Genomic DNA, 14,856 nt, shown 5'->3' on the forward strand with positions numbered 1-14,856 from the left:
GAAGTTAAGGGTCAAAGAGCAGGCCTTGATAAATATACTATAATGGTACTACACCTTAAATTTCCTTCAAAGGCTTGCCAGTCAATAGAGTTTAGCAGTCTCAGGGGAGCCTTTAACATATAGAGGGAATAATATGAAGCAAGGATAAACATTTAAATGCCTCTGAAAAAACCCTGCTACCCAGAAAGAGTAGGACTTTAAAATACTGAGTTGTATGTGGCTTAAAATCAAATGAAAAAATAATACTGTTCTTATTCTGGTTCTTCCTAGTTGGTCTCCCTTTCCTGGGCAAGGCTTATAGGAAGATTGCTGACCTGAATTTTCATTCTCTGTTAGATGGTAAGTTCAAAACATTTGGGCCACTAAATTTTTTTTTGGAAATTTACCAAGTGTAAATTGCTCTGAGAACTCTTTCACATACTAAGTTAAATATAAACAATAATAATAGTAGTAATTTGTCGGGCCGGCCTTGTGGCTCAGGTGGTTGGAGTGCCGTCCTCTTAATGCAGAGGTTGCCGGTTCGATTCCCACATGGGCCAGTGAGCTGTGCCCTCTACAGCTAAGATTGAGAGCAACAGGTCTCCCTGGGGCGGGGCTGCCATGAGCAGCCAGAGGTCGGGGTGGGCTGCTGTGTGGGCTGCTGTGTGTTTCCATGGGCTACCATGTGCTGCCATGAGCGGCCGGTGGCCAGCATGAGTGACTGGCAGTAGGCGAGAGCTGCCATGAACTGCTGTGAGCAGCCGACCGGCGACTACGAGCATGGGCCAGGGAGCTGTGTCCTACGCAACTAGAATGAGAAACAACAGCCTGAACCGGATGTGGGGGATGTGGAAGAAGGGGGAAAAATTTTTTTAAATAAAAAAAAAAATAATAATAATTTGTCCTTAGAAATGTGTATTAGACATAAAACTGGGTAATGTTCCAAATATTGGGTAGGTCTTAAAATATTTTTTTATTACTAGATCTTGAGCAATGATTAATAATAGCTATTTCCATAATTTAAAAATTACCATTATGAATACATCTGTTTCAGGCGTGTGTATTACTTACATTAACACTATGAGGTGTAGATATTATTCTGCATTTTACAAATTAGGGGCCTACAGCTCAAAAAAGTAAATGTGCTTAGGATCACTCAGGTAATAAGGAAAACCAGGATTTAAACTCAGGTTAAACCCATGCTCTTAACCAAGTCCTATTCTGTATGTGATAAACACTTGAGTTTTTATAAGATTGTTTTATGTTCACCATATATGTTGATTTATGTGTTTGAAAATAAAATGGAGAGGATATTTATTTATTTATTTATTTTATTAGTTTCAACAATGTACTAGTTAGACGTTTATCATTTAGATCCCTCACACAGTGATAACCCCCCACCCTAGAGAGAATATTTAGACATATAGTAGTTTGGAGGTATTTCTAGTTTATATAATATTTCATACATATATGTGTGATATATGAAATATATTTGAATAATAAGTAATAACCTGCTTTTGTGTTTTTTTTCTCTTCCTCAGAGGATAAAGCTCCTCCTTCCTCCCTTTTAGTTCATAAACTTATTTTCCAGTACATTGAGGAGCAGGAATCCTGGAAGAAGAAATGTACAACACAGCATCAGGTACCAAAGGTAAATTCTAATTGAAATACTGTGTTTCCTCGAAAATGAGACCTAGCCAGACAATCAGCTCTAATGTGTCTTTTGGAGCAAAAATTAATATAAGACCCAGTCTTATTTTACTATAAGACCAGGTATAATATAATATTAATATAACATAACATTATATAGCAGGTCTTATATTAATTTTTGCTCCAAAAGACGCATTAGAGCTGATTGCCAGGCTAGGTATTATTTTCGAGGAAACAGAGTATATAAAGAAAAATTACGTTATCTGTCCTAAAAAGCACAATTGAGATTTTATATAATATGTAATATTGGATCCTGAAATGATAAATATATTGTTTAACTTTTGGGGTTTCTTTATAAAAGAGCCATTAAACACTGAGATGTTTTTATAATTTCATTTCTTCTATTTTTCCCAGATGCTTCAAGATATCTCATTGGTAGTGAGCCATTGCAGACTTCTGGGAGAGGAGATTGAGTTTTTAAAGAGATGGGGACCAAATTATAACCTAATGAACATAGATGTGAATAATACTGAGTAAGTGTATAGTTTCCTAGGGCTGCCATAACAAAGTATACTACAAACTGGGTGGCTTAAACAGTAGAAATTTATTGTCTCACAGTTCTGGAAGCTAGAAGTCTGAGAGCAAGGTGTCAGGGTTGATTCCTTCTGAGGCCTGTGAAAGAGAATCTGTTCCATGCCTCTCCTAACTTCTGGTTATTTATTGGCAATCTTTGACATTCCTTGGCTTGTAAATATATGACCCCAATATCTGCTTTCATCTTCACATGACATTCTTCCTGTATGTTTGTGTCCAAATGTCCCCTTTTTATAAGGACATCAGTTATTTTGGATTAGGGGCCCACCATACTGCAGTAGGAGCTGATCTTAAATAATTATATCTGCAGTGACCCTATTTCCAAATAAGGAAATAGGTACTGGGGGTTAAGGCTTCAACGTATAAATTTTGAGGAGACACAGTTCAACCATAATAGTAATTAGTGAAAAACATATAAAAATAATTAATTTTATTAATGAATTTCATCACTTGTGATTAAAAAAACAACCATAATAATACTTTGTTCCAGATGATTTACCCTTTGTCTTATTTGATCAGGTCAAGAAATAATGTATACCTAAGTTTTCATTTGCCGGTATAAAAGAAAGATATATTTGTGTTTCATTCTATTTTTGTTTTGTATTTTTAATTGAGGATCTTGTCTTTTACAGATTGAGGCTTTTATTCTCCAGCTCTGCAGCATTTGCAAAATTTGAGATAACTCTGTCTCTCTCAGCCCATTATCCATCTATCCCGATACCCTTCTCCATTCAAAATCACCTTGGAATCATTGGGTGAGTGAAGGCCAGCAGGATAGGGCTTCCAACTACTTTTTTACCTTTGTTACATTATTTGAATGCTCCCTCAAAGTGGTCAGCAAATGGAGAGACTATAGTGAGACCCAAATGTTACTTCTTTCTGACTTCATTTTGAAGAATTTGTTCCTTTAAAGTCAGTGACCTTCATTGCTCTCTCCAGGGGATGCTGATGTTTTCTGAACACTCTTACCTAAAACAGGAATCAAGAAGGAAAAAATCCTTCATAAGCTTTGCCCAAGTCATATATGAATAACTTTTATGGCCTTAAGTACAGAATAATTATTTAAAAAGCCATACAGTCACAATGCTTTTCTCAATTAGTCTGTGGAATAAGACCTAAAAATATTTAATTCCTACTATGTATTTTGTGAGTTTTTAGACACACTACTAACAGATTGTAAGATAGCAGAGTTTAGAACGTGCCCATCTCAAATCCATTAGTAAACACCAATAGTTTAGATTTTTGTAGCCAGAGAAAGCAGCTAGGTCAAGATACTTCACAATTACATACAGAATTGGTTCTTAGGCCTTGTTTTCAGAATCTTAATTCAAACTGTATCCAGAAATGCCTATGTGTGCTTCCTGGGAAACTCAAAGACTGTACCCCAAAACGAATTCCACGTGAAATGGAGATAAGTCTGTTTCCAGAAAAATTAATTAATCTTTTGTTCTTTCCAGCCGAGATGAAATTGCTGCCCTTCTATCTAAAGTGCCACTGGGGGACAACTACCTAAAGAATGTAGTCAAACAGATTTACAGAGATCTGCTTCAGGACTGCCATTTCTACCAGTAGACCCTTGACCACAGCTGTAACAACCAAGCACAGGACACTTAATAATGATACTATGTCAGAGTCTCCACTGCTGTTTAATCTTCATCTTTAGGTCCTAGAAAGAAGCCTAGTAAAATACGTTCTGATGATGTTATAGTTAATTTGTAGGGTTAGTTTTTAAATCTCTACCGTCAGGAATAATGAAAGGCCTCAAATAACCTGCTATCAACTTGCTCATCTTTCTACTAAAGGTTTAAGTAGTAGAACACTTAGGGACAATATCTCCTAACTGAAGTGGTGCTCTCTGTGTTAGTACAAGTCCTAAGGAGTAACTTTTAAGTATAAGTGTCACCACTGACAAAAACATAAGCATTTCCCCATATATAGAGCTGTGATTTTTATCTGCATAGCAGATATTTTCGGAATAGATATGTCTGTCTACAAACTACTCATCCTCCTTTTTCCCCATTCCAGAAATGTTATTAAGAGAAAGCAATAGCACTCAACTATTGGATTGGTTGCCATCTTTTCTTGAGGGCCTTGTTTCCTTTTATTATATAATATCTATCAGTGTTTTTTTAATAAGTATGTTTTGTAGGGAAAGTTCATTCATTTTGGTCCAGTGCATATGTGTAAATATACTGATTTTGTGTTTGTGATGTGGTAAGAAAATGTATATAGAAATACACAGATGCATAGAGAGATACCCTTCTGCCTGGGCAGTTTCCATATTTCTGAAAGATGCTTTATGGAAATGTTCTCAATTCCTTTTATTAAATAATTACACTTCAAACAATATCATACCCAAAACACCAGTTTTGTCTCAAATTCTGGCAGTAGTAATAAGCTTAATATAAGTATTGGTTTCTGAAGCCATACCCCTATCATATACAAAAAATAAAAATAACCATTGATAGTGAATGATCAATATCATTTGTGAGATAGACAAATATGAAAAAACTTTTGCCCAAACTTTAGTCAAATTCTAATCATGATAATTTTTGTTTATATTTAATTCTAAGCTAAAATATATTTACATTTTAAATTAATTCATCTTAAAATTTTGCGTAATACTTTAAGATCAGGTTAAAGTCCTATGGGTCTCATGAATGTTATCTTCCTTCTTGGTTTGCTTTGACTTCTGAGTTATTAGTCAAAAGGTTCCATGGTCTTTTAAGCTTCAAAAGTCAAGACACAACTCATTTGCCATAAAAATCAAGATGTGAATGTTTCCTATTTCTATGAACTCCTTGAAAAACTTTTAAAGTCAACAATTTGGTCTGTTTCCGATGAAACTTAATTACTTTTCTTACTGGAGTTGTTTTATTTCTTTTCTGTAAGCCTAAAAAGTAGAAGTTTTGTTTTATGCATTTTGGTAACCTGGAATGATCAATTCCAAGAATGATTTGGCTTGTAATGATGGTCTCTGTTTTCTTGGGGTTGGAGTACATAATTATAATATTAACTTAGTTATTTGATTTTGTTCAAAGTGTTGCCTATTTTGGAAGTTTTTCCTTCATTAGTTGGAAGCAGATTATTTTTTGCACTATTAAAATAAGTTTATTATATGAAATCTTTGTTAAGCAGTGTCTCTTTATGAAGTGAAGACTTTTTACCAGGTATCCAATAGACCTTTGAAGACATGACAAAGAAAGCTCCGTTTAGGAACACGCACCTACTTGAAAACTGAGATAAGATTAAAATAATGTCATGACCTGAATATAAGAACCAGGTACAAACCAGTTTTCCCTGTAAAAAGAAAACCACAGTAATAAATAAATAAAACTATTTTGAAGTTTCTCAAAAAAATTATCATTTCTATGAGTGATTCTCATAGAAATGGAGTGATTCTCAAAGTATAGTTTCTAGATTGGTAGCATCAGCCTTACCCCAAACCTGCTGAATCAGAAACCCGAAGTCCAACAATCTGTGTTGTTGATTTTTTTTAAACAATTTTATTGAAATACAATTCACTTATCATATGATTCACCATTTAAAGTGCACAATTGAATGCTTGTTAGTATATTCACAGGTATGCGCAACTGTCACCACAATCAATTTTAGAACATTCTCATCACCTCAAAAAAAACCCACTTTTCAACAAATGATTCTGAGAAAATTAGACATCCACATACATACAAAAGAATAAAGTTGGACCGTTGCCTTACAGGTAAAAATTAACTCGAAATGGATCAAAGACCTAAATGTTAGAGCTAAAACTATAAAACTTTTAGCAGAAAACAGGTAAATCTTCATGATGTCATGACATATATAGCAGTGGAATTTTAGAGAGAATATCAAAAGCAAAAGCAACAACAATAAAAAATAGACTTCATCAAAATTAAAAATTTATGTGCATCAAGGCATATTATCAAGAAAGTGAAAAATCCCTAAAGAGTGGGAGAAAATATTTGCAAATCATGTATCTGATAAGAGTCTAGTATCCAGAATATACAAAGAATTCTTACAACTTAACAACAAATAGACAAACAACTCAATTTTTTTAAATGGACAAAGGACTTGAAGACATTTCTCCAAAGAAGATACACAAATGGCTAACAAGTACATGGAAAAAAAAGTGCTCAGCATCATTAGTCGTTAGGGAAATGCAAGTTCAAACCACAAAGCCATACCACCTTAAATCTTCTAGGGTGGGTATAAAAAAAAAAAAAAAAAAAAAAAGGAAAGTAAGTGTTGGAGAGGATGTGGAGAATTTGGAACCTCCTTCAGTGCTGGTGGAAATATAAAATGCAGCCACTGGAAACTAGTAGGTTGGTGCAAAAGTAATTGCGGTTTTTGCACTTATTTTTAACGTTTTAAAATGCGATTGCTTTTGCACCAGCCTAATAGTTTATCAGTTTCTCAAAAGTTTAAACGTAGAACTACCATATGACCCAGCAATTCCCCTCCTAAGTAGATATACAAAAGAATTGAAAGTAGGGACTCAAAAAGATAAATATACATCAATGTTCATAGCAGCATTATTCACAATAGCTAAAAGGTAGAAACAACCCACGTGTCTAGCAACATATGAATAGATGAACAAAATAGTATATGCATACAATGGAGTACTACTCAGCCATAAAAAGGACTATAATTTTGATATATGCTCCCATATAAATGGACCTTGAAAATATGCTTAGTGGAATAAGCTAGACACAAAAGGACAAATGTATCCTACATATATTGAGGTATCTACAGACCTTATTCAGTTCCACAAGTTTTTACATACAATTCATTTGTGTGTGTGTGTATAGTTCTGTGCAATTTCATTTGTGTAACCACTATCACAATGAAGGTACCATCACGGGGGAACTAAGATTCCCTTTTGCTACCACTTTATAGTCATACCCACACCTCCATCCTTATTGGCTGGCAACAATTAACCTGTTTTTCATCTCTAATTTGATCAATTATAGAATGTTACACAAATGGAATTTAACGAATACTGGCTTTTGATACTGGCTTTGTTTTTCATTCAGCGTAATGCCCTTAACATTCACCCAATTTGTCATATGTATGAATAATTTGTTCCTTTTTAAAAAACTTTTATTGGGTATTGTTTTTTCCAGGACCTATCAGCTCCAAGTCAAGTCGTCCTTCAATCTAGTTGGGGGCGCAGCTCAGCTCCAAGTCCAGTTGCCATTTTCAATCTAGTTGCAGGGGGCGCAGCCCACCATCCCACGCAGGAATTGAACTGGCAACCTTGTTGAGAGCACGTGCTCTAACCAACTGAGCTAACTGGCCGCCCCTAATTTGTTCCTTTTTATTGCAGAGGATTATTCCCACCATATGGATGTGCCCTAGTTTGTTTAACCATTGACCCACTGAAGGACATTGGGCTGTTTCCAGTTTTGGGCTATTATGAATAAAATAGCAATGAATATTCATGTATAATAAGTCTTTATGAATATACAGACTCTGAGATATATACCCAAGATATATATCTTTTCTCTGAGATATATACCCAAGAGTGCTTGCTGGATCATAGGACAACTATATATTTAGTTTTGTAAGAAACTGCCATACTATTTTCCAGAGTGGGTGTAGTATTTTAACATCCCTACGAGCAAGGCATGAGAGATCCAGTTTCTCTACATCCTCATCAGCATTTAGTATTAGTACCATTTTTTATTTTCACCATTGTAATAGATGTATAACAATGTATTGTGGTTTAAATTTACATTTCCCTAACATCTTTTGTGTGCTTATTTGACATCTGTATATCTTTGGTGAAATGTCTGTTCATGTCTTCTCTGCCCATTTTCTAATTGGATTTTTTTTGTGTGTGTGTGTTTTTTTTTACTGTTGAGTTTTGAAAGTTCTTTATATATTATAGATGCAAGTCCTTTGTTAGATACGTACTTTGCAAATGTTTTTTCCCAGTCTATACTGCATGGTTTCATCTTCCTATAGTGTGTTGTTTCACTCCTTAACAGAATCTTTTGCAGAACTTAAAATTTTAATGAAGTGTAACGTAACAAGTTTTCTTTTATGGGTTGTGTTTTTGGTGGCATGTCTAAGAACTCTTCACTTAGTTCTAGTTCTTGAAGACTTTCTCCTATTTTTTTCTAAAAGTTTTATAGTTTTATGCTTTATATTTAAGTCTGTGATCCACTTTGAATTAATCCTTATAAAAGGTAGGAGGTTTAGGTTTAGGTTCATTTTTTGCCTATGCCTATCTGGTGCCTTCAGCATCATTTTTGAAAAACCTGTCCTTCCATTGAATTGCTTCTTAAAAAATTAATTAACATGTTTGGTGTGCAATATTTTTACTGTGGTAAAATATACGTAATATCGATCATTTTAACCATCAGTGATAGACATTCTAGTTGTTTCTGATGCAAATGTTTCTCTAGGCCCTAGCGTGTAGGGTACATACTGAAGACAAACTGCTAAATCAAAGAATATGTAAATCTTAAACTTTGGTAGATAATGCCAAATTGTTTTCAAAAGTATCAATCTTTCCCACAACCAATGTCATGAAGATATCCTTTATTCTATCCTCTAAAACTATAATTTTCCCATTGACATTTAGATATTTAATACACCAGAAGTTGGTTTTCAATGTATGATGTGAGGTAGCAGTTTATTTCATTTTTTCCCCTATATGGATATCCAATTGTCCAAGCATCATTTATTGAAAATATCATCCTTTCCCTACTGATTTGTGATACCTCTGTCATGAATCAAGAGTCCTTATATGCATGGGTCTATTTCTAGATTCTCTATTTTTCTCCATCAATCTGTTTATAACTGAGCCAATAAAACAGTCTTAATTACTATAGCTTTAAATAAGTTTTGGATCTGGAGAAGAAAGTCCTGTCATTTTATTTTTAAGATTGCCTTGTCTAGTCTTAGCCTTTTGCATTTCCACATAAAATGTTGATTGTAAAGATGCAAACGGGAAAGGGAAACTTTTGGGGATTTTTATTGTGATAGCAATGAATCTATAAATCAATTGGAAGGAAATTGGAATATATACAACTTGGAGTCTCCAATCCATAACTACGATATGTCTCTTCATGTATGTAGTCTTCTTTAAAGCCTTCCAATGAAGTTTTTAAGTTTTCCAATAGAGATTGCTTATGTATTTTGTTAGATTTATTCCTTGCTAATTGTTACTTTTTGATGTTATTATGAAAGATACCATTTTATTAATATCATTATTTTTGCTAGTATATGAAATATAATGTATTTTTGTGTGCTGATTTTGTGTATAGCCACCTTGCTAAACTCTTATTAATGCTGTTCCTGAAATTTCAATTTTTTCATATACATACTCATATCATCTGCAAAATTGAGTTTTATTTCTGCCTTTATAATAGTTGTTCCTTTTGTTTCTTTTTCTTGCCTTAATGCACAGAATTAAAACAGGACAGTGTTGATTAGAGGTAACGATAGGCAGGCATCTTTGTGTTGTTCTCATCTCAAAGGAAAACTTTAAAGTTTCACTAGTAAGTGTGATGTTTACTGAAGGTTTTTGTTGTTACAATTTTCTGTTTATAAACATTCTGGATTAGTTTTCTCTGTGACAATTGCTGGCTGCAATTAACCTCTGAGCTTTACTTTCCTCATTTGTAAAACAATAGTAGTACTTCCTCATAGTAACAGTGAGGGTTAAATGAGTTCATGTATCTAAAGTGCAACCCAAAGTAAGTATTCAGTAAATGGTAGCTAGTACCTCACATAAACATACACATAAATTTTTCATGTGAAAACTAGATGCTTATTGAGTTTATGTGGTACTGATTGAAATTCACGTCTGATTGAGTCTTAAGGATCCATAGCAAAATTGTATTCAGCTGAACTTGGGGATGTATACTTGTAGAAAGGTGTTCATTTATTTACAATGCATGTCTGCTACCCAAGGACTCCTATTTTGTCAGAGTACTAGGGATGTTAAATTAGTAAGGATTAGATTAGAAATAGCAATTATTAGTTAGATTAGATTGCTTGACAAACATCATCTATACAGTATTCTTATTTTTAAGAATGTTTACCCTGAATCTAACATGAGAAAGTAAGTAACCGGGGCCAGCGCAGTGGGTCAGGTGGTTGGAGCGCCATGCTCCTAACACCTATTCAGTGGGTCAGGTGGTTGGAGCGCCATGCTCCTAACACCTATTTGCTGGTTCTATTCCCACATGGGCCAGTGAGCTGCGCCCTCTACAGCTAAGACTGTGAACAATAGCTCTCCCTGGAGCTGGGCTGCTGTGAGCAGCTGGAGGTTAGCGTAAGCTGCTGTGGGCTGCTGCAGGTTACCTTGTCGGTGGCCAGCATGAGTGGCCGGCAGCCAGAGAGAGCTGCTGTAAGCTGCGGACTGACGACTAGCAACCAAATGCCTCAGCCAGGGGGAGTGCAAGGCTCATAATACCAGCATGGGCCAGAGAGCTGTGTCCTACACAACTAGACTGAGAAACAGCGGCTTGATCCGAGTGGGAGGGGGAAGGTAGAAGAAAGGGAGAGAGAAAAAATAAGAAAGTAAGTAACCAAATCCAGATTGTGGGACATTTTCTAGAAAAGTGGCTTGGACTCTTCAAAAATATCTGTCATAAAATCAAAACAAAAACAGGCAGGGGAACTCTCCTACACAACAAGAGACTAAAGACACTTTAGAAAGGCAATGCTTAATCCTTAATTGAATCCATTATTAAAAAAACAAAACCTATAAAGGATATTTTGGGGATACTTGGAAATTTGAATATAAACTGTGTATTAGATAATATTCCATGTTAAATTCCTTAGGTGTGATAATGATATGGTTTATATAGGAGAATGTCCTTATTAGGAAACACGTCAGCAACTTAATTTCAAATGGCTTTTAAAAACTATTAATATATGTGTTTGTGTATATGTGAGAGAAAAGGGGAGAGAAAACAAATATAGCAAAATGTTACTAATTGATGAACCTAGGTAATGGGTACATGTGTATTTAATTGCACTGTTCTCTCAATATTTCTGTAGGTTTGAATTTTTTCAAAGTGAAAAATTGGAAGTGAAAATTGGTTTGCTTGGTGGCTAAATAACTAGAGATAGTATCTTTTCTAAGAGATATTTCATCGAGGTTTGGGGGAAGTCTGATGAATCCCTTTTGTTCTATAAGGGAGTGTATCTTCTTGCAACTGTTTTTTGATGCCAAATTCTTTCTCTTGATCTTCCCACCATCCTTTACAAATTGTCACAAAAGTTTTTATTGTGTTTTTTTAAAAAAATTGGATCTAATCTGTATTATTTTTAGTTTTTGAGTGGGTAATACATCCACATGGTCCAAAATTCAAAATTCAAAAAGTACCAAAAGGAATGTAAAAAATTTTGTGGGTGCTCTTAACAAGGTTGCCAGTTGAATCCCCACATGGGCCACTGTGAGCTGCACCCTCCACAACTAGATTGAAACAACTACTTGACTTGGAGCTGATGGGTCCTGGAAAAGCACACTTAAAATAAATAAAAGTTTAAAAAAATATATACACACACACACATATATACATATATATCTTCTTTTTTACACAAATAATACACATCAACATACATCAAATTTCATTTTGCCTTTTTCACTTAACTACATATCTTGATAGGTTCAAATCAGTACATAAAGAACTTCCAACACACTTTTTCCTTTTAATCAAATAGTAGTTCACTGGATGGATGTATCATACTTCTACTGATAGATATGTAGGTTGTCTATCACCTTTTGCTACTGTAAGCAATGCTGAAATTTCACGTAGTGTAAGTTTATCTGTAGGATAGCTTCGTAGAGAAACGGAGCTGTTGAGTCAAAGCCTAGTTGCATTTGTAATTTTAATAGCTATCACCAAATTGCCCTCTAAAACACTCAGGTGCTAGCAAATGAGTGCCTGGTTCCTCTCCAAACTTAATACAGTATATTCCAAACTTTTTGATGGTATCTCTGTATGGTTTGAATTTGTATTTCTCTTATTATGTATAAGGTTGACAGTCTTTACATATATTTTAAAGCAATTTTTACCTCCTGTGTACTGTTAATAACCTTTGCCTATTTTTCTGAGTTATTTATCTTTCTCATTGACATGTAGGACATCTTTAACTATAAGAGGAAATAACCTTTGTAACACAGGTTGCTAAATTCCACTCCCCCACCCCATTTGTCATTTTATTTGACTTTATGATAGGTTTTGCCATTAAAATTTTTAAAGATATATAATTAAGTGTATTAATATATTCTTTTATAGTTTTGGGGTGTATGTCATACTTAGATTTTCCCCACTGTAAAATCCATGGTTTCTCTTAGAACTTCTGTGGCTTTAATACTTGACATTTATATCTTTAATCCAGTTGGAAATATATCCTAACATAAAGTAGTGTGGTAAGGTCCAAATTAATTTTTCCCAGATGGCTATGCAGTTACCCCAGCACCATTTAACAAACAGTCTATTTCTTTCCACAGATTGGAATATCTTTTTTATCATATACTAAATTTCTCTGTGTATTCATATATATATCTGAGCATGGTAAGCAGAATAATAGCCCTCTCCCCACCCCACCCCCCAAAGATGTCCACATCCTAATTCCTTAAACCTGTGAATGTTGCCTTACATTCCAATAGGGACTTTGCAGATGTTTTGAAGGATCTCAACATTGAGAGACTGTCCTGGTTTAGCTGGGTGAGCCCAATGTGATCACAAGGATCACATTGTTTTTTGAGCGAGGCCGGATATCAGAGTCGGAGAAGGAAATGTGATGATGAAAGTAGAGGTCAGAGTGATTGTTGGCTTTGAAGAGACAGGAAAGAGCCTTGAGCCAAACAATGCAGATGTCTCTAGAAAATGGAAAAGGCAAGGAAACAGATTCTCTCTTAGGACCTTCAGAAGGAATACAACTCTGCCAAAACCTTGATTTCAGCCCAGTGAAACCCATTTAGGAATTCTGACCTTTAGAACTGTAACATAATACATTTTTGTTGTTTTAAGCCACGAAATTGGTGGTAATTTGTTACAGCAGTAATAGGAAACTAAGACACTGGGATAACTATTCTGTTCCATTGACCTATTTATTTTTGTTCAAATACTTTTTATTTTGTTTTTTCTTTTTTTGTCTACGAATACTTTTAATTATTGTAGTTTTATAATATCCTGTATATCTGGTTGGCTCAGACCCTTTTTATTCAGGATTTTCCTGGCTCTTCTTTTTATTTTACCATATAAAGGTGAGAACTAGCTTATTCAGTCCCCCCAAAAAACGTGGCATTTTTACTGAGATTATGTATTAAATTTAAATATCAACTAATGGAGAACCAATATCTTTAAGATGTTGAGTCTTCCATAACAAGTAGATAGTAAGTATACTTTTTGTGTTGTAGCCTTTTTTAATATCTTAAAGTTTCCTTCATTAGGATATGCAATTTTCTTTTTTTAATTTTTATTGGGGAATATTAGGGAACAGTGTGTTTTTCCAGGATCAGCTCCAAGCTCAAGCCATTGTTCCTCACTGGTCCATGTGGGAATCAAACCGGCAACCATGGGGTTACGAGCACTGTGCTCTAACCACAAACCCGCCACTCCTGCACTTTTCTTGTTTATTTCAAGGCCTTTAATATTTTTGTTACAATTTTAAAATTGTCACCATAAAGTCAAAACAATTCATACCAAATATTCAAAGACTACAGATAAAGGCAAAGTCATTCAAAACCTTAGTGAGCATCCTCCCTAAGGATCTCCTAGCTATAAAGAAGGGCAATGACTATTGGGTAGGCAACAAACAGCGACTGCCACAAATCCCTTTGGGATTTCTACTGGGAGTTCACTGATTTTGGAGAATTTTCAAGTTTACAATATTGAGCCTTCTCGTCTCGGAACATAGTTTTAGATATTTCTCCATGTAGGTCCTCAACATTTCTAAAAGTTTATTCCCAGATATTTATGGGTTTTGTTGCTTAAAAACTTTCAATGATTTCCCCATTACCTAAAGAATAAACACCAATGCTCCATACATGGTCTTAAGCCTCTTCATTGCCTAAAGTAAACGTAACTTTCCAGTCTCATCACCTCTTACACTTTTCCTCCCTCATTACACAATAATATTCCTTGACCACGTGGTTAAATTTCCATGCCCTTAATGCTCTGCTTGCCTTCCATCCTTGTTCTTCAGCCCAGAAATCCTATTCACTCTTTTAAACCGGAATCACTTATTAAATTTTTCCAGTAAGCCATGATAAGGTTTACTTTCTCAAAATCAATGCCTACTTCCTCTGGAGTCCTGCAAATCTCCAGTGAAGTGCCACAGTTTGACTACCATTGCTTTCTCCCTTCTATTTCCTCGATTTCCCAGTTCATCCATCAGCTCTAGCTTCCTGAGCTCCATCACTTCCAGGGACCTGGAAAGCGGCTGACTCCGGGAATTTGAATGAGTCAGAGGTTCAGAGCGACGTGAAGATCTAAAAGCCCAAGTTTAGATACGTAAGTTAATCAAGAATAGCTCTCAGGAGCCCAGTTATTTCCGAGAGGGTGTGGAGTTACCGCCGCGGCGTCCGCCGGCGGTGCACACTGGGAGATGTAGTTTCGGGCCGACCCACTATCTCTTGGGAGTTGTAGTTCTCGATCTGGT

At 35.2% G+C, this 14,856-nt stretch overlaps 1 protein-coding gene across 1 annotated transcript in view; it reads left to right on the plus strand.

Moving 5' to 3' along the window:
• Positions 1-5,345, plus strand: part of KNL1 (kinetochore scaffold 1) — a 50,962-nt gene extending 45,617 nt beyond the window's left edge. Inside the window, exons 23-27 of the mRNA XM_081047256.1 lie at positions 271-339; positions 1,521-1,630; positions 2,044-2,162; positions 2,856-2,978; positions 3,681-5,345. Of these exons, the coding sequence (XP_080903382.1) occupies positions 271-339; positions 1,521-1,630; positions 2,044-2,162; positions 2,856-2,978; positions 3,681-3,795 (536 nt within the window). The 3' untranslated portion in view covers positions 3,796-5,345. The remainder of the gene's footprint in view (positions 1-270; positions 340-1,520; positions 1,631-2,043; positions 2,163-2,855; positions 2,979-3,680) is intronic.
• The last annotated feature ends 9,511 nt before the right edge of the window (positions 5,346-14,856 follow it).

Source organism: Rhinolophus hipposideros (assembly GCF_964194185.1).
Source record: "Rhinolophus hipposideros genome assembly, chromosome: 5".
NCBI lineage: Eukaryota > Metazoa > Chordata > Mammalia > Chiroptera > Rhinolophidae > Rhinolophus > Rhinolophus hipposideros.